General features: G+C 46.5%; 2 protein-coding genes across 2 annotated transcripts; both read right to left on the reverse strand.

The window, feature by feature from the left end:
* Nucleotides 1-531: 531 nt before the first annotated feature.
* Nucleotides 532-2,704, reverse strand: LOC136517923 (UDP-glycosyltransferase 83A1-like). Its single transcript, XM_066511579.1, has 2 exons — nucleotides 1,717-2,704; nucleotides 532-1,633 (listed from the first exon to the last, which is right to left on the reverse strand). The coding sequence occupies exons 1-2, from the start codon at nucleotides 2,213-2,215 to the stop codon at nucleotides 765-767; spliced, it is 1,368 nt and encodes a 455-aa protein (XP_066367676.1). The 5' UTR covers nucleotides 2,216-2,704; the 3' UTR covers nucleotides 532-764.
* Nucleotides 2,705-3,930: 1,226 nt separating this feature from the next.
* On the reverse strand, nucleotides 3,931-5,685 carry LOC136517948 (UDP-glycosyltransferase 83A1-like). The gene is made up of 2 exons (XM_066511609.1): nucleotides 4,990-5,685; nucleotides 3,931-4,927 (listed from the first exon to the last, which is right to left on the reverse strand). The coding sequence occupies exons 1-2, from the start codon at nucleotides 5,462-5,464 to the stop codon at nucleotides 4,041-4,043; spliced, it is 1,362 nt and encodes a 453-aa protein (XP_066367706.1). The 5' UTR covers nucleotides 5,465-5,685; the 3' UTR covers nucleotides 3,931-4,040.
* Between the last annotated feature and the right edge of the window lie 14,423 nt (nucleotides 5,686-20,108).

Here is a 20,108-nt window from a genome sequence, read left to right on the forward strand (position 1 = left end):
ATTGGCTATAACTTCAAAGTTCAAATCAGCATATGTCTGAAACGCCATTATGTCCAAAAGGTAATCACAATCATGGTTAACCTATTACATTCTGTTTGGAAACTTTTTCTTGTTTTGATGTTTAGTGTTCATCTACTTGTGCAGAAAGCTCACGCTGATTTGCATACTCTGCTGAAATAGTAACAGTCAGATTGTGTCTTGGAAATAACTTCAATGCCATGGCCTTGTCTCATGGAACATCTCCATTATTTTAGGTAAGCCGTAAGCGTGCATCTATCCGGCTGTGTAATTCCTTACCTAATAATAATTAGTTATTTGAGATAGTGACTCTGAATCATGAACGTTCCTGGTAGTCTGGTGAACATTTGTCAAGGTCGACTTCTAATTGTAGTGCTCTGAAATTCAAAAAAACTTGTAGTGCTCTGCTGGCTCAGTTTTGGTGGCTCGGCGGCAGGCATTCAGCATTCCTCTGCTTAATTTAGTAATCCGTTATACTTTGCAACTTCCATAGGCACTTTGCACACCTAGAGATTGTTTTAAAAACTTTCTAGATTGATATATACAAAAGGCAATTTCTTAAGATATACAGGTGTCACTTTCATCAGTATGTGGCCCATGAGGTGACAATTCATTTGCTAGTAACACTGACGGCGGATCTTTTTCGCCATGTCTGTCGATCCAACTTTGAATGCGACTGCAGACAATATTTATCTAACCAAATGACCTCTGAATGACCAAAAAAAAAAAATCTGACAAGCTAAAGATTATTGTTCTCTCAGCAGGTTTACAAACTTGAGCAGATCCTGATGCGAGGACCCTCCATCTGTGATGCTCTCGCACGCTGCTCTCTTCAAAGACAGTGCCCTCGCTCTGATCCCATCATCACCGAGCAGCTGGTCGACCTTGTCCCTGATCTCCTCCTTGGTGAAGATGCCCCGCTCATCGGCGTCAATCCTCAAGCCCGTGCCCCACACGTCGCAGATGTAGTTCTGGTTCATGAACTGGTCGGCAAAGTATGGCCAACACAGGAACGGGACGCCGTGACTCACCCCTTCCATGGTGGAGTTCCATCCGCAGTGCGAGATGAAGCATGCAACAGAAGGGTGCGAGAGCACGCGCTGCTGGGGAGCCCAGCCGACGACTAGGCCCTTGTCTCCGACGCGGCGTCTGAACTGGTCCAGCCAGCCTTCATCGACGCCGTTGGCAAAGTTTGGCCGGACCACCCACAGAAACGGGCGTCCGGTGAGCGCCAGCCCGTTGGCGAGCTCCTGGAGCCTTGCAGTGTCGAAGACTGTAAAGCTCCCGAATGCCACATAGACTACTGATCCGGGTGCCTGGGCGTCGAGCCAGGTGAGGCAGGCCGGGTCTTCGGGCCAGAGCTGGCTGGCTGAGTTCGACGTCGGCCCCTCGAGGGGGCCGATGGCTAGTGCCACCTTGGGGAGGAGTGCCAGCGCCTCGGACTCGATGGCATGGAACGTGTTGCAGACAATGGTGTCAGCGAGCGCGAACATTTGGTTGGTCTTGATCATGCCCTTTATCATGGGGCTTCGAAGCCTAACCCAGGGGATGTCGACGGCGTCGATGGCTGGCGTGTTGGGGCTCAGCTTGATCCTTTCATTCCTCTTCACATTTGCTGCGCACGGAAACACCATGTCCAGCTTGAATTCTGATCTGAAGAGTACAGATGACACAGAATCGGGTTTGGTTTGCTCTTACCATTTTCGTCAATGATGCCATCCTCTACCAACTTGGGAATACGCATCCTTACCGCGAAGGTGGTGGCCGAGAAGGTCGAGAACAAGGCGACGCGCACGCCCACCGTTCCGGCCAGGTCCAGCACCCAGCTCATGGAGACATCAGCCACCACCCACCGAGTCTTCTGAGCTCGGACCAGCTCTTCAAGGCGGCCGAGCATCGCCGCCGGCAAGCCCTGAGCCAGCCGAACGATGTCTGCGCGGTCGCCGTCGGGGCCCATGCCGTCCGGTAAAGAGACCAAGTGGATCCCGGCGTGGACAGCTGCCCCGGTCTCTCCTCCTGCCGCCAAGGCCGTGAGGATGCGGGCGTGGTTGAAGTCCGTGTTCACGAAGTCGACCTCGAAGCCGTGGTCGACGAGGCGGTGGGACAGCTCCATGAGCGGCATGATATGACCCTGGGCAGGGAAGGGCAGCACCATGACACGAGGCCGGGGAGGAGGAGGAGCCGCGGCCATGGCCATGGAGGCTGTTAGCAAGTAGCGTGTGTGCGCTGCCGCGCTGGTGTGGTATACTGTCAGAGCCCCAGAGGTCAGAGGTCAGAGCCTGCTGTTGGCTGCTTGCTGCTCCTGTGGATAAGAGAGAGAGAGAGGTGCATGCATATGGCTATCCGCCCGGTGCAGCCGCGTCAGACATCTGCAAGAATCCATGGGCGCTCGTCTGACTGCATCAGATCTCACATCAGCAAGGATCCATTGGTGCTCGTCTGCTTGCCTATCGGTTTCTCATTTTGACAAATGGTTCATATCGATGAATTCCCAGCCATGTCGATTGTCGAGTTGTCTCGTGTCTATTTGTGGAGGCAACCAAAATTTGTATACTAGTACTTGAGTATAGATACAGACGAACATGCACAACTTTGTGACAGCTAAGTTCTGCCACCAAATTAACCAGGCCAACTGTATTTGTATCCATTTCCCTGGGACACGATTTTGTACAAGCAGGGGGACCAGTGGTAATATTCTCTTTCCTATACCCTCCCTGAAATTGAAGAAGACAAAGTCAGGCATGAATCTCACGGCCGAATTCGAGTGTTATATCCTCTTTTGTGTCGATGTTAGCTTTACCATGCTCAATATGGAAGTTGCCAAATGCTTTTATATATGAACAAATTGCATTTCTAGTACTAGTACTCCCTCCATCCCTGTTTATCTGTCGTTTTGGCCTTCTACTACATACATGAAAGATTCTCTGAATTTAGACATACATGATATCTAGATACACAGAAGATGCTTTGAATCTAGACACCTATAAATATAGTTAGAACGACGTATAAATAGGTACAGAGGGAGTACATTCTTTTTTTATGAAAACAGGAGAGGCTTGCCCTACTGAATTTATTAGAAAAAAATTAATAGGAGTACAGCAGAAGTACAAGAGGGGTGGGAGAAAATTAAGAAACAAAAAAGGTGAGGAAGAAAATGAGACTAACTAAAAAGATTAATCAAGGAGGTTTAACCATTGATCTATGATGGGGAAGTAACTGCGTTTTGCGTGCAGTAAGAGAAGCGCAAATTCTGACTTGAAAAGCCTTTTGGCAGAAGCTAGAGATGGCTGGGCTTGGTTGAAGATCAGACCATTCCTTTAGTTCCAGATTGTCCAGCACATTAGGATTATTATCTCCATGAAGAAAGGAACTTGAAGCTGATTTTTGAGGAGAAAGAGAAGGTGGACTAGAGTTTCATCTGAAGAGCTGTCACAGAACACAGCTGTGATCTTCTAATTCCATGTTTTTCTTCCTGAGAAGTTCTCTGGTACTCAGCCTGTTCCTTAACAGCAGCCAGCAAAACACCTTATGCTTGTTTTGACATCAGCTTTTCCATGCCCAAATCTGTCCACTAAGGTGCTTACAAGCCTTTGTTACAGAGAACGTGGATGAGTTCCAAATGTAAGACCATGTGTTCCACAGTACATTCTAACGTTAGCACTGTACTATGTAGTGTTTGCTTGGTTGGTAAATGGCAGGCATTAAGCATTCGGCCATTCGTACATCAATCTAGCAATTGGTTTCTTGTCTGGAACTTGTCATGGCACTTTGCCAGATTAAGAGATGCTATCCGTTGTCGCTTTCAGGACATGGTCCATTGCTCCATATATTGTGCATTGCACTCGTTCTCTAGTGATACAGTTTTAAATGCGAAGAATCCTTTATTGTTGCCTAAAACAATGCGATGAGACATGGTCCTCCTAACATGTTTGCACATAAAGTTTTATTTTTCTAACGGCTTTGCGACAGATGAATATATAACCACCTAACCTCTGAACTCTGAAACATTTCTGACATGAAGACTAATTTTCTCTTAGCAGATTCACTAACTTGATCAAATCCTGATGCGAGGACCCTCCATCCGCGACGCTGGCGCACGCCGCGCTCTTCAACGACAGCGTCCTCGCCTTGATCCCCTCGTCCCCAAGCAGCCGCTCCACCTTGTCCCTGATCTCCTCCTTGGTGACAATGTCCCTCCCGTCGGCGCAGACCTTCAACCCAACGCCCCACAGGTTGCAGATGTAGCTTTGGTTCAAGAACTGGTCGGCGAAGTAGGGCCAGCAGAGCAACGGGACGCCGTGCCGCACCGCTTCCATGGTCGAGTTCCACCCGCAGTGCGTCACGAAGCACGCCACCGAGGGGTGCGAGAGCACGCGCTGCTGGGGAGCCCAGCTGACGACGAGCCCTTTGCCGAAGACGCGGCGCCGGAACCCTTCCAGCCAGCCCTCGCCGACACCGTCGGCGAAGTTCGGCCGGACCCCCCACAGGAACGGCCGCCCGGTGAGCTCCAGGCCGTCGGCCAGCTCCTGGAGCTGTTCCGCGTCGAACACCGTGAAGCTCCCGAACGCCACGTAGACGACTGAGCCGGGAGCCTGCGCGTCGAGCCAGCGGAGGCAGGTCTCGTCTTGGGGCCAGAAATGGCCGGCCGCCGCCGACTTGGGCTCCTCCAGCGGGCCGATGGCTACCGCCGGTATGGGGAGGTGGGCCAGCGCCACGGACTCGATCTCCTGGAAAGTGTTGCAGATGATAGTGTCGGCGAGCGCTAGTGTCGGGTTGGTCGTGATGCTGCTCTGGATCATGGCTCTCCGTGACATAGGGCTCTTGCCAAGGCTGGTCCACGGAAGCTTGGAGGCGTCGATGGCTGGCATCTTGGGGTTTAGCTGGATCCTCTCGTTCCTTTTCACATTCCCTGCGAACGTAGAACTATCATGTCCTGATCTAATATATATAACAACGTGATTTTGCTCTTACCCGTCTCGTCGATGATGCCATCCTCAAGCATCTTGGGAAGGTGCATCCTCAGCGCGAAGGCGGCGGCGGAGAAAGTGGAGAACAAGGCGACACGCACGCCCACCTTGCGGACTAGCTCCAGCACGAAGCTCATGGACACGCCGGCCACCACCCACCTGATGTCCCTCGACCTGATCGTCTCCTCGAGGCCGCCGAGCATCGCCGCCGGCAAGCCGTCGAGCACCTTGCCGATGTCGGTGCGGTCGCCGTCGGGGCCCATGCCGTCCGGGAAGGAGATCATGTCGATCCCGCCGGCGGCAGGGGTCGCTCCTTCCAGGGCCGTGAGGATGCGGGCATGGTTGAAGTCCGTGTTCACGAAGACGACCTCGAAGCCGTGCTCGACGAGCCTGTGGGAGAGCTCCATGAGGGGCATGACATGGCCCTGCGCGGCGAACGGCAGCATCATTACACGAGGCCAATGAGGAGACGCCGCCATGGAGGATCGGACGGTGGCTGAAGACACTTGGACGTGCTGGTAAAACGGCTGCTGGCCGGCTACAGGGCGATCGTGAGCTCTGAGCTGCACTATCAGATTCAGTATCAGAGGTCGTGTCGCTTGCAACGGCGCCACTCCTTGTGGATCAGGAGGTGCATATATAGCCTGTGGCTAAGACTATGAAGTCTCATCGACGCAGACGTCATGCCGTGCATCAGCAAGAGTGGACTAGCATCATCTGCGTCGCGGAGTTGCCATATCTTTGCTCGGCGGCGCTAAAGAACAAGTCATGTGAACTGTACCACAGATTTAATTTGGCAGTATTGATTATAGCATATGTAACGTCGAAGAGCTGCTTGTCTGGAATATAGAAATTTTACAATCTAATTTCACAGAAAAAACACAGGAACAAGAAATTTTTACCGTTATTCCAAAAGGATCCTAAATTCTACCAGCAACTAGGAGTAGTAGTTTTCTAAGAAAAATGACGCTGGCCACAGAGAGCGAATTTAATCAGGGCAACATTTCATTTGGGATTGACTGGCCAGAACCACACTCAAGGAGTTAAGGTTTTGTCATGAAGATTACTGACATTTTGGAATTTCGATCGATTATATGTTTCCAAGTTAAAGCTGTAGAACAATTTAGATTGGATTTTCCCCTTTCCGATATTCTTTCCCCTAGAATATTTTCCAGGATTCATGGCCTCAACCTCAAGCAGTACAAAACGTTGTGGTAGCCATGGCGCTAATGACTCAATGAATGAGGATGGTGGTTTTTGTGTCACGGGTCCGTAGGGCAGGAGCCGCACGTACTGACGAAAAACTGTCAAAACTCGCAGACAGCAGAGGTTGAGCGCACAACCCCTGTAAACGTCTGACCCGTGTCTGTGGTACCAGTTCCTAGCGGGAGAGCATGCAATGCTGAGACTGAGACGTCCCTTTCACGTGAGGTCATTACTGATTTTAGCAACAAAAGTTGGTTCCATTTTCTTTAAACGAGCCCGTTTTCAAACCCTTTCACAAAACTGAAGTTGCTTCTGAACTTTGCTAGGATCTCATCAGAGAAGGTTGAGCAATCCCTCGTGGTGCAACTGTTTGAAGTTTTGACCAAATCTATCTCTTATTAAGCTAATCCTCAGTATATGTTCTATTTCAACGTGTAAGACATTCACGTCATCTTCCACCAATAGTCATGTCATGCCACTAACTTCTAACCTCTTAATGCAAGCTATCCACGTCATTTCAAGTTCTATCTCAACATGCCAGACATCCACATCATTTTCCACTAATAGCTATATCAAGCCACTAACTTTCGACCTCTTAATGCAAACTATCAACGTCTCCTGTAGTCCGTTCCTTTGGAGCGAGAGACTTTAGGCATGCCAACCAAACGGAGCCTTATTCAGCAAGAGCCGAGAGTGGACTAGTTTTATCCATCTCTTTGCGCGGCGGTTGCTAAAGAACAAAGAACAAGTCGTGTTGAACACTTGAACTGTACCACAGATCTGACAGTATTCATGTGATATTGTCATAGCATACAGTACATATATAACGTCTAAATTCTGCCAGCAACTAGGAATATTAAGGGGCTGTTTGGTTCCTACAGGAACTCCTAAAATTCCTGTCACATCGAATGTTTGATACATTCAATGAGTATTAAATATAGACTAATTACAAAACTAATTGCATAACTTACGATTAATTTGCGAGACGAATCTTTTAAGCCTAATTAGTCTATGATTTGACACCGTGGTGCTACAGTAACATACGCTAATGACAGATTAATTAGGCTTAAAAAATTCATCTCGAAAATTAACCTCCATCTATGTAATTAGTTTTGTAATTAATCTATATTTAATGTTCCTTATTAATATCTAAATATTCGATGTGACATGAATTTTAGTGCATGCATGGATGGGACAAGATGCTTCTTTACAAAATGCAGTTAGGTGTAATAATGATCAAACTACAGAACTCCTTGATGTGCCCGTCAGTTGTCACGCTACACTCAGCTCGACCGACCGATCGGCCCAGCGAGGGCCCAAACATCATCGTGGATGTTGGTCTGGTCTACCACCACCAAAGCTGTCTTTAAGGCCGCAGATTGCAGAAATACAACCTCAAAACCAAAACACCCAACTCTCACACTAACCACGCCGAGCTCACCAGGGAGGATAAAGGCGTGGCCGGGCGGTGTGCTTGAAAAATTGGAGTGTAACTATAAGACTTTTCACCAAGGCACAAAATAGCAAAGCCATAGCACTATGCTCTTGCATGAGAATCTAGGGAGGGTCTCGAACTCTCGATCGAGGGCAAATTCTTGTACGATGATGAACCACACTAAGATAATATTGATTCACCAAGAATATACTCCTTTTTACTTATAGTTTACTTTGGATTTGTCTTAAATCAAACCTTTTGACTTTAACCAATCTTATAGAAAATACACCAACATCAACAATATCAAATTAGTTTCGTTAATTTTTTCACCGAATATGTTTTGATAATACATTTATAGATGTTAATATATTTTTTTCTGAAACTTGATCGAAGTTATAAAGTTTTACTTATTAGCATAAAGCCGAAATGGATTATAATTTGGAAGGGAGTAAGCATCTTCAAACAACGAATGAGAGCTGTGCTATCTTGGTTGTGTCGTTATGAGATCATGATCACTGCCCGCTGAATAATCTGGAATGTTAGGAATGGCTTCATCTTCGACAACAAAAATGCAAATCTTCAGGCTTGGAGGATTGCCTTCAATGAAGAAATTGGCTTGGTTTGTATCAAGGATAATAGGAAAACTAGTAGCCTTTTGTCCACTTGGAGAGATAGCCTTATTTAATTCGTCTTTTTCTCTTTGGCTCTGAAAGCCTTGTAACTTCTCTGTACATACATTCTTTTACATATATACAAAAATATAGGTAGGGACCTCCCCTGTTGACTTTTGAAAAAAAGGAGTGGAGAAAAAAGGAATAGAAGAGAGACAACGATAACTTTAAGTCAAGAAATTGTTCGACGATAGCTATATAAAGTTTATGCCAATAAATGCAGGATACATGGAGCTAGAACAAGTTCAATTAATAAACAAATAAAAATACTTGCAAAGTATTTTTAAATAAAAGAACATAAGCTACACTAGAAAAATAAAAACCATTTGCGCGGGTCATCTTGCTAGTTTACTTCATAATTTAGAAGTTTTTTTTGAAACTTAAAGGCATACAGTAGTAATTTAGAAGTTAATGGATCAATTTGCAGCCACCTGACAAATTGTTGCATCGTGAGCCACAATTCACCCTAAAAATATCCAAGAGCACTATAGGAGTACATACAAACTAGTCAGTTCCCCGCGTTGCCGCGGGGCGAGTGGTTGTTGTCATGATTCAATAATATGAACCATTCGAGGAAAGTGGATTCAAATGTGTTGATACGGAGTGGTCACGAGAGAGTGGAGTTTAATAGGATGTCAGTAGGTTCTGCATGCAGGGGAGGGTGTGAGACGCAAAAGGAGCATTGTACATTACAAAATAAGGATGCATCGTCACAAACACTTGCTGTCCTAGGCAGTCCTCCCGCGCAATGTGCGGGCGCGAGCTAAGGATAGAAATGTGCTGCATTACATGTCTGTGTGCCAAATAAAAAGATCGTAAAAGCTTAAAGCTACATGTTTCTTCTAATGAAAATTAGACAACTTCTGGCCAAATCAAATGTGCCGCACCTGCACAGAAATGTAAAATGATAGCAAAAAAGAATGAAAATTGGACAACATCTGATGGAATGAAAATCGGACAAATTAGAAAACCTGAACGTTTTCACGCGAAGCGTGTAGTGTACAATGGCAACTGAAGCAACCTTTTTGCAGGCAAGGAATTGTAGCCTATGAGGTGGAAACATGTTAAAGAAGGATTGTATCAAAGTTGAGTGTTGTATCATTATTAGTCAGTCTAAATATTAGAATTGCAGTCATCCATTAGATTTGGTGTACAATTTGGTGGGCCAAAGGTTCAAAGCTTGATCAAATACAATATAGTTCATGTCATCGTAGGAACGAATAGCTTTCACACACCAAAGAAACATCATCGTGCACATTATTTTCTAGGATTAATCAAGCTTTCCCGTTCTTTTTTTTTTGTCAATTAATCACCTTCTAAAATTCGACTCCCAGGACCCCCATAAGCCTGATTAACCAAAATAGAGGGGTGAGAACAGATTTTGGAAATTGAATCTTTAAGGGGGTATGACCCAACCAAGTGGCATCCCAACATCTATTTAATCTTATGTAGGCCTTGCGAAAATTGAGAAGACCCTTTCACCGTAGACTAAAAATAGATTTTTATTTGTTATATAAGCTGTTTGCCTCAAATGGCCTTGGTTCCTTTAACCAATTTGGAGATCCATTCTATGATGAAACACCCATTCATGAGTCTGGTACTAATAATCCCTATTCCCCCTAGGTCCTCTGGTCTATGCAGCATGTCTCATCTTGCCATATGATGTTTGTGAAAGCTCTAGTTTGGTTTTGGTGAATTGATGAAACCCTAAATGCTAACTTAGTTTATCAAAGTGATCATGAGATAGGTAACACTATTCCAAGTGGTGGAGCAAAGGTGAAGATCATGATGATGGTGTGACCATGGTGATGATTAAGTGCTTGGACTTGGAAAAGAAGAAAGAGAAAAACAAAAAGCTCAAGGCAAAGGTGAAACTCAATATGAGCTTTTTGGTTTGGTGATCGAGACACTTAGCAAGTGTGATCACATTTAGGATCGATAGCCGTACTATTAAGAGGGGTGAAACTCGTATCGAAATGCGGTTATCAAAGTGCCACTAGATGCTCTAATTCATTGCATATGTATTTAGATCTAGTGGAGAGCTAACACCCTTGAAAGTGTTTGTGAAAATATGCTAACACACGTGCATAAGGTGATACACTTGGTGGTTGGCACATTTGAGCAGGGGTGGAGAAGTTGGTGAAGTAAATGAGGTGTTTGTCGCTGTGAAACAGTGACCGGACGCAGGCCTTGGCTGGACCTGCGCTTCTGGTCATGTGTTACAGAGAGGGTGCGGTCTCGGCCATGTGACCGGACGCTGGCGCGAAGTGGTGACCTGACGCGCAGTGGCCGCGTCCGGTCGTGTCTAACGTATGGTGACGTGGCGTCAAAACCGTTGGCGCGCTGCGGCTGTGAGGACCAGACTCGAGGCCGAGTCCAGTCATGCACTCTCGGACGTGTCAGGTTGAGAAAAGGGCGCTCAGGGTGCTCTCTAGAAGTGACCATACGCCACGTTGGTGGCGCGTCCGGTCATTCCCTCCGTGCGTCAGGTCACAGTGTTGGGCGCGTGATGTAGACTAGGCCCGATCTTTCGAAAGATATGATAGCGTCGATTGGTGGAGACTCGACGTTCACGATCTAGGCTTCGAACCAAGATTGATTCGGACCCCCGCAACCGTTACACCACTGCTCCGTTGGTTATCAACCACGCGAACGCGATTGATCTCGCCGAGAAGGCTTTCCTGCAAGCGAATCGAGAACACAAGCAAGAACAAGATAAACACAATCTGAAATTGCAAATAAATATGAGGCTTATGATAATGAGAAAGAGTTCAAGTCTTTATTCGAAAGGACTAATCGCCACAGGCGAACAAGATCAAGAACTGGGGCCCTGGTTCACAGCAAGCGGCCTTGGCGGCGACATTTGCAGCAAAATGACGTCTGTTTCATGAGGAAATCAAGAACTAAACAAAACCCAAACCCTAAGGAGGGCGACAGCTGCTATTTATAGAGTCTTGGGCGTTACCCCCCTAGACGCGCCCCCTAATGGGCCTAAACACGATACACGGTCCAACGGACTAAAAGACGGTGTCGCAGCACCCTGGTAGATTCTGGACGCTGACTTGTTTCGATGATTCCTGTTGATTCTGAAGGTCTTTTGATGTGAAACCACTTGGATTGGCTTTCTTATCAAATTAGCTTTCCAACCATATATGGATCGTCAAAAACGGAGTCCAGATGCGTCTTGGGTGACCAGTTTAAGGCAGTCTGGTCCTAGAGCCCGAACCAGACTCAAACTTAAGTTGGACTGGGCTTCCACCATGAAAAAGATGAATTGGACGCCCATGCTGGACCTCCTCCTCTACTTGGATTGTATGCGATGAAGTAGTAATGTCCTCATCATCCTCCCTTTCTTAAATTGAAGTCGTCCTTGACCGAAGTAGATCGTCTCCTCCATTGGATGACAGCAACGATGGTTCCGGAAGAAGACGTTCATCTTGGCGCCCCATCCTTCGCAAAGGCGGCTGCCATGGTGGCTTCCCTGTTGGGAATTCATCCTCCTTCTCCTATAAAAGGTTAGTACCAACAAGAGGCATAGCACTAGGAGTAGGACCAAGTGGATATATAGGCGATGTACAAGTTAGAGCATAACATGGTTCATCATGATCAACAAGAACAGATTTAAGAGCAAATAAAACTTCTTTCATGTTACTTGATGGTTCATTTGTTGGTTTGCTAAAGTCTTTATCATGGCCTTTCTTTTTCTTTTCAGCAAGTTCCTTTTCATATTACACAATTTCAGCAGGTGATAAAGGAAGTAAAGCAATGGTCTTTCCTTTAAACATAAAAGTATATCTATTTTGCCTACCATGATGTACAATATTATTATCATATTGCCAAGGGTGGCCTAACAAAAGTGAACAAGCTTGCATAGGCACGACATCAAAATCAGCATAATCACGGTATGACCCGATAGAAAATTGCACACGAGCAGATTGTGTTACCTTTGCCTTACCACTATTGTTGAACCACTAAACATGGTATGAATGTAGAAGAGCACGTGTAGATAAACCAAGAGTCTTGACAAGCTCAGAACTCACCAAGTTATTGCTGCTCCCTCCATCAATTATAGCATGAACACGGAAATTATTGACAATGAAGAACATTTGAAACAAATTATGGCGTTGTAGCTTGTCTACTGGCTCAACTTGTGTACTCAAAACACGCTGAACAAGGATTGATTTGTAATCTGTAGTGCATGCCACACTATCAATTACCTCATCAAGATCTTCAACACTATCTGCAAATTTATCTGCATAAAGATCAGTTGCAAGTGCAAATTCATTCTCTTCATCACTAGCACTAGCATACCCACCTGTCAATGTTTTACCACCGATAGCCTGCCACGGGGATACCCGAGGCAGTATGTTCAGGCTTCAGCGTATGCGGAACTCGATGGTGAACACAAGAGACAGTCGATTTATCCTGGTTCAGGCCCTCGATCGTAGATCGAGTAATAGCCCTACGTCCAGTCGGCGTTAGCCTTTGCGTTGGATTGATTGTGTTGTGTTGTACAATTGTTTTCTTCTCCTTCTCCCAGGAGCCCTGCCCTCCTTCATATAGTCAGGAGGCCAGAGTCCTAGTCAGTTTACAATGAGATTTCCTAGTAGGATTACTAAATAGTACTACTACTAAGATTACATGGGAAGAATTCTAGTTGGACTAGATCTTCTCTCTCCCTTGCGGGGTATCCTGTGGGTCCCGCATCGACAAGCCCCCGAGCACTTCATGGTTGAGCTCTGAAAGTCTCGTTTCGCTCCTTCAAGTCTTGTTGAGTAGAAACAAATGTCATCCGAGTGCTTTCTGGAGTGAAACATCGTAGCGCTTCTTGGGACCTTCGAGTGGTGAGTGCTTTTTTAAAGAAAAAGTACATTCATCTAGTTGTAGCCCCCGAGCCTCTTGCTATTTGGAACAAGGAGCTGGAGGATCTTGTCTTAAAGTTGCTCTGTTTGTTCATTGAAGTTTTATCAAAAAGAACTCGAATATGGCTCGTTCCGGGTTCTTTTTGTCGTGATATCTTGCAGTGGTCTGCGTTGAGGAAGTCTTTTGGTGACGTGCGCTTTTTCGAAGAAAAAGTGCACTCACTGAGTGTAGCCCCCGAGCCTCTTGCTATTTGGAACAAAAAGTTGAAGGGTCTTGAATCTTTATGTTGTTTGAAAATTTGTGTTCTGAAGTAGTCCCTGAGAGTTGGATTATGTCATCATCTGAGTAGTTTTGCGGCATCTTTCTGAAGCAGCCCTTTAGTCTTGGATTAAACCATCATCCGAGTAGTTTCGCAGCATGCAGTCTCCGAGCGTATATCCTTGTTGTTTTGTTCAGGAAGAACTCGGATGCGAAGTCTTGGCGTATTCTTTGATAGTCTGCTATTGTCATATGTAGTTGTATGGTGGTGGTTGAGTGTAAATGCCTTTTGTTCACGGGTTGTACTGTGCTGGTATATTCTTCCGAATATACCCGTCTTCGAGTACTGTTCCCTCTCGCCTGAGTCATCCATTACTGAGTCCTGTCTTTTCACTGTGTTCTTTGTTAGGCTTATTTTGTTGGTACTTCTAGTCCATGTGCGCCGCTCTTTTGATCTATAAATACTGTCCCGGAGTGCCTGTTTTCATCCATTGGACATTCTGTTGAAACCTTCGTGGTCATGAACATGGTAGTTTGTGAAGTAGAGCAGCCCCTAGGCATATTTTGTAGTTCCTGTGTGTCTTGTCGTAGCTGGAGGAAGTCTTGTGATAGGGATTAGAGGTAGGCTAATCCCGCGACAGCATTGTGCTAGGATGTACGTGGCGGTAGTTGGAGGAAGTCTTATGATGTGGGCTTTGTTCCTTCATCTGGCAGTTCTGGGTTAATCCTCGTCGCCTGTCCTGAGACTGTCCGGTGCAGATCAACACCACATCCAGCATCACATCGGTCTTGGGTAGACAGATGCCCACCGGCCTTCTTTGCTCCATGTTGTCTTGCCGTGCTGCCGATTTCCGCCTTGGATGCACTGCGTTCGTCCTTTGAAGAAAATAGTGTAGCTGATGGCGGTTTGTCCTTCCGAGTAGCAATTTGGGACACGTAGTCGTTCCAGAGCCTAGCCGTGTCCGTGTTCCTCTTTGCTACTTTGCTTTTCGTGGTGCCGAGTTCATTGGGTCTTGTAAGATTTGTAATCTTCTATTTTTGAAGTCGTTTGTAATGGAACGAATCTTGTCTTCTGAGTTGTCCTTTACTTTTCTGCTGTGATCCCTGTCATTCATGAGATTACCGAGTTCTTTCTTAAATAACTGGGTTCTTTTGTTCCTTGCGAGGTAGCCCTTCGTTTCTTCCTGTTTGACAGGTTGTTCTTGTAGTGATCTGATAACCCTGCCGTGGTGCTGGACGGATAAGTCTGAAATCTGTCCATTGGATTGTACCGTTGTGTGGATTTGTGCCCTCCGTCATTTTAGATGTGTCGGTAAATGGACCGTTGCGTTCTCACACGGTGTTTTAACGGGCCTAGTGGGCCGTTTCCAACGCTGTAAAATTTATTTATAGACCCTTCGTCCTCTTTTTCTTTACTGCCTTTCTTTTGCCTTCAAACCCTAGCTCTTAATCATCCGCCATCGCCGTTGCCGCCGCCGTCCTTAGCGCCGCCATCTAGCTTCATCTTCCCCAGTACCTTTTTGCTAGTTCATGGGTAGGAAGAAAACCACGAGCAAGTCCCAGGCGACCTTCGTGGACGAGGAGTCATCCCTTTCTTTGATCAAGAACCAAGAGTTCGTGGCAATGAGGGCTGCTTAGAAAGTTTGGCCGGCTCCAACAACAAGCGAAGATCAGCTGCGCGAGCTCGTCAGCGACGGCTTGATCGAAAGCAAAGTCATCGCTGAATGGAGAGTTCTGGGCGAGCATCGGGTTCCTGCTCCGGGTCCTAGTGAGATTGTCCTCTTCGTTTCCTTTGTCCGTGCCGGACTTTGCCTTCCTGCTTCCTCCTTCCTTCATCAGTTTTTTGGTTATTTTGGGGTTAGTCTGAACCATCTAACCCCTAATGCCGTTCTCCATCTTTCTGTTTTCGTTCATCTCTGTGAAGCCTTCCTCGGAATCCCTCCTTCTCTATCTCTTTTTCGCTATTTCTTTCGTCTGAAACCTCAACCCCACCGCGAAGAAACCAGCATTCTTGGCGGTTGCGGGATTCAGTTTCGCCAGGGTCTTAAGATTAAGTTTTTTGACTATAACCTGGTCGATTCTGTAAAAGATTGGCGTGTCGACTGGTTTTACGCTGCCAATTTGATCCCTTCCCTTGTCGTCCACTCTGGATCTGGTCCTATGGTGAATGACCGATGGGACAAGAAACTTGATTCGCCTGTTGAGATTCAAGTGATCCAGCCACTCCTTGGTAGGATTAGCATGCTGAAACAGCAGGGTTTAACCGGTTTCGGCATTGTTTTGAGTTTTCTTCGTCACCGAGTTCAGCCCTTGAAAGAGCGGGAGCACCTTGGCTTCGAGTATTCTAGGGCCGAGGATCCCTCACGCATGGTCCCAGCCCTTGAGCTGACCGATGAGGAGGTACTCGAGCGTCTCTAGAAGATGCTGAAAGGAGTGAGCGTTATTCCTCCTGCTGTCTCCGAGTTCTCTATCAATAATCCGCCCCCAGCGGTGAGTTGTTTATCTCTTTGTTTGGATACTTTATGTACTCTTGCTGCATCCATTTTTGCTTAGCTTTTCCTTGTCTTGCTATTTTATCCTTTTTTGTAGGAGCTTGTGCGAAACTTTGTTGACCCGATCCCTCTTGATGTTCTCCCTACTGTGGCGGAGACTGGGGATAAACTTGCTGGAACTTCTGCAACTAGTAAGTCCCCACCCTCCACAGCGCTTCCTGGAGTTTCTTCCGGATTTGTTGATGTATATGAAGAATATGTTCCTCGTCTAGTCCCTCGCGGTCCTCGTAGTGTCCCGAAGAGGGGGCAAACGGATGGGTCTTCATCTGGCCTGCCTATCTCCAAGAAGCCTCGCAAACCAAGTACTCTCTCAGGTACTCCAGTTGTTGCTAGCATGCTCTTAGGTGAGCACATTTAATACTCTTTGTTCCTTTGTTTTCCTGTTTCTCTCTTGAACCGAGTACTTTTTATTCTTTTTTCAGCGGGTGCTCTGGTTTCCTTGGCTGAGGGAGAGGAGGATGACGAAGTACCCCTCATCATGCGGCGGTGAGTTGTTTTCATATTCCTGTTGCATTGAATTTCTCTTCTTTGTCTTGACTTTTAGTCTTGAACTTTTTAAAGTAACCGGACGTCGGGTATGAGTTCTTCTGAGGCTCCCGCGCCGACTTCTTCTGAAGCCCCAGTGTTGAGTTCTTTGGTAGCCTCGGCACCGAGCTCTACCGCTCCTCCAGTGCAGAGTTCTTCTACGGCTCCAGCCCCGGCTTCTTCCGTGGCTCCGTTATCCGCTATCCCGCTCCCGTCGTCGGGTGGCGGGGACGTTTTCGCCGTCGTAGTCCCCCTGCGAGGCCTTCTTTTGGCTTCGCGAGGAAGAAAGTGATTGGGTGAGTAGATTCTGGTTTCATCTTTTTGCTTCTGTCTTCCTTCTTCTGGTTCTCATCGGTGCTTTCTTTTATCAATTTTCAGTGTTTTGTCTTCTCTCGTTTCTTCGTCGACTTCTTCTCAGCCTCCCGCCGTGCCCTCGAGTTCTGAGCCTTAGGACTCGCAACATACTGTTGGTGAAGTTGCTGCGGGGGCTTTGGAGCTACCTAGCGAAGTTGCGGACTTGGCCGCCCCGGAGGTGACTGTGGCCGTCGCATCGGGTCCTTCTAAGGGATTGGCTTCGGCTTCCCTAGAAGTTGCTTTGGTCGCTCCTTCTTCGTCCCAGCCGGCCTCTCCTTCCCCTTCTCTTTCTTCCGGCGGTCCCTCTTTTACCGGTGACGTGGTGCAACGGTTCGATGCCACCCATCGGCTATCGGAGCTGACCGCAGCCTGGGGGAGCTTGGCGTCCTCTGCGACTTCTTTCGGGGAGAAGCTTCACGTAAGTTTTTCTGAGATTCTTTCTTAGGCCATTTGTTTTGCCTTCGTCCTTACGCCTTATTTTTCTCTTTCTTTAATTGTTTAGACTTTCTCTTGTGACCATACCGGCTTCTTCTTTTCATCTGAAACCGAGAAGAAGTTGTCCTCCGAGGTAAGCTCTCTGAAGACTGACCTTGACCTCCTCCGGGCCGAGTTGGAGACTGAGCGTAAGACGCATCAAAAAGAGGAAAAAGCTCTCCATGCCCAGGTGGTAGAGGCAGAGAAACAGAGAGATACTGCTGCCTAGGAGTTGGAGAAACAGAAAGATGCTGCTATCCAGGAGGCTTCAAAGAACTCGGAGGCCATGAAGAGCTTGGAAGTCGTGAAGAAAGAATGTAAAGGTATTCCGGGTTCTTTTTGTTTCTTTCAGTATTCAAACTTTTCCCTTCTGCTGACTTGTTGTTTGGTGTTTTGTCCAGCTCTCCGAGTTGAAGGAAAAAAGCTCTCGGAGGGCATTGATGAAATGAAGACTCTTGTTCGTACCAGCCATAACAAGGCTGAGGAGGTAACTACTCATGCTGAAGAAGAACTTGCACTTGCTAAGTTGATCAGGCATGGAGCTGATAAAGATCTTGTGCAGGCCCAAAAAACTATTGAAGACTTGTCTGGGAAGCTGGCGACGGCTACTGAAAATTGGAACGTTTTGTGGAAATCCTTTCGTTCAGTAGCTGATGTTCTTCGGACTCCAGCGGATGACGGGCAATCTTGGGCTCAGTTCATTCCTCGGATTCTGACTCGTTTCCAAGAGTTCACGAAGAAGTGCGCTCAAGTATGTACCAAGAATGTGCTGGCCCAGGTCCGGGTCCTTGCTCCAGAGGCGCCTCTGTCCAAGATAGCGGAGGAAGCTGATAGTCAAGAATACCTTGATGCCGTTGAGAGGATGGAGCCTAAGGTCAAAGATTTAGCCAGTAGGGTTGTAGACAGTCTTAATATTGATATTTCCCTTCCTGATGACAATGCCTGATCCAATTGACCAGCCTCTTGTAATATTATACTCCTCTTCGAATGAAGATTCTTTATTTTCATTGATGTATTCTTTGCTCGGGTGTGGTCGGAGTTACTTGACTTGCTGAGTACTTTGTCCCGTTTTTGTCTCTGCTCTGTAAACAACTCTGTGCGTTATCCTGACGAAATCCCTCGATTTGTTGAGTACTTTTCTTTTCTTCCTCTTTTGTGACCCATCGAGTGCTTTGTCCGCGCTATGACTTGTTAGATGTAGATTTTTGTGTTGACAACCTTTCATCTATGCTATGTAAAACGACTCGGCATGGAATGTTGCTTTGACAAACTTCGGCATCTGAGTGCTTTTTTGAATGGCGCTTGTGCTTTTCTGAGGAAAAGGTATTCCTATCTGGAAGTAGCCCCCGAGCCTCTTGCTTTTCGGAACGAAGAGCTGGAGGGTCTTTTGAAGCTCAATTTCGATCGACTAGTTTTAGGTGTTAGCTTTTAGCTACCCTTATCGGTGTGCTCAAGCCTCTTTTCAGCTATTTTGCTCGCTCAGGCATGTTTTCCGCCATTTTGCTTTTTGTTTTGGGTATTAGCTTTTAGCTACCCTCATCGGCGGGCTCAAGCGTGTTTTCAGCTATTTTGCTTTCGGCCGGGATGCTCAGGCATGTTTTTAGCCATTTTGCTTTTTGTTTCGGGTGTTAGCTTTTAGCTACCCTTATCGGCGGGCTCAAGCGTCTTTTCAGCTATTTTGCTCTCGGCCGGGATGCTCAGGCATGTTTTCAGCCATTTTGCTTTTTGTTTCGGGTGTTAGCTTTTAGCTACCCTCATCGGCGGGCTCAAGCGTGTTTTCAGCTATTTTGCTCTCGGCCGGGATGCTCAGCCACGTTTTCAGCCATTTTGCTTTTTGTTTCGGGTGTTAGCTTTTAGCTACCCTCATCGGCGGGCTCAAGCGTCTTTTTAGCTATTTTGCTCTTGGCCGGGATGCTCAGGCATGTTTTTAGCCATTTTGCTTTTTGTTTCAGGTGTTAGCTTTTAGCTACCCTCATCGGTGGGCTCAAGCGTCTTTTTAGCTATTTTGCTCTCGGCCGGGATGCTCAGGCATGTTTTCAGCCATTTTGCTTTTTGTTTCAAGAAAACAACTCGTTGAAAGTCATGACAAGACATGCTGTGGATGAATATCATCTTTATTGATCATGAATATAAACTAATACATATGTTGTCGAAGAATATTGTCCTTCATCGATTGTGAACGTTGGTCCCTTGTAGCTTGCATATCTGTTTTTTCTTGAGTTGTTTTTACGCGTAGAATCTTCTTAGCTGGCTGATGTGCCATGTATTGCTGACTTCTCTTCCATCTTTGGTTATTAACTTGTATGTGCCTAGTTCGGTGACTTTTGTGACAATGAACGGACCTTCCCATAGACTGAGTAGCTTATGTCGTCCGTCAGTCTTTTGTATCCTTCTTAGCACTAAGTCTCCGACTTGTAATGATCAAGGATGGGTACTCTTGTTGTAGTGTCGTCTTAAACCTTGTAGGTATCTGGCTGATTGGAGGGTAGCGTTTACTCTGACTTCTTCTGAGCTGTCGAGTTCTAATCTTCTAGTGTGTTCTGCTTCTCCTTCATCGTATTGTTCTATCTTTGGTGATGTCCAGATCAAGTCGGCAGGCAGTACGGCCTCTGACCCGTAAACTAGGAAGAAGGGTGAGTAGCCTGTTGCTCTACTTATTTGAGTTCATAGCCCCCATACTACTTTCGGTAATTCTTCAATCCATTTGGACCCATAGTCCACTAGCTCTTCGTATAACCTTGGTTTTAATCCAGTTAGTATGAGTCCATTAGCCCTTTCTACTTGT

The sequence above is a fragment of the Miscanthus floridulus genome, chromosome 2 (genome assembly GCF_019320115.1).
Source record: "Miscanthus floridulus cultivar M001 chromosome 2, ASM1932011v1, whole genome shotgun sequence".
Lineage (NCBI taxonomy): Eukaryota > Viridiplantae > Streptophyta > Magnoliopsida > Poales > Poaceae > Miscanthus > Miscanthus floridulus.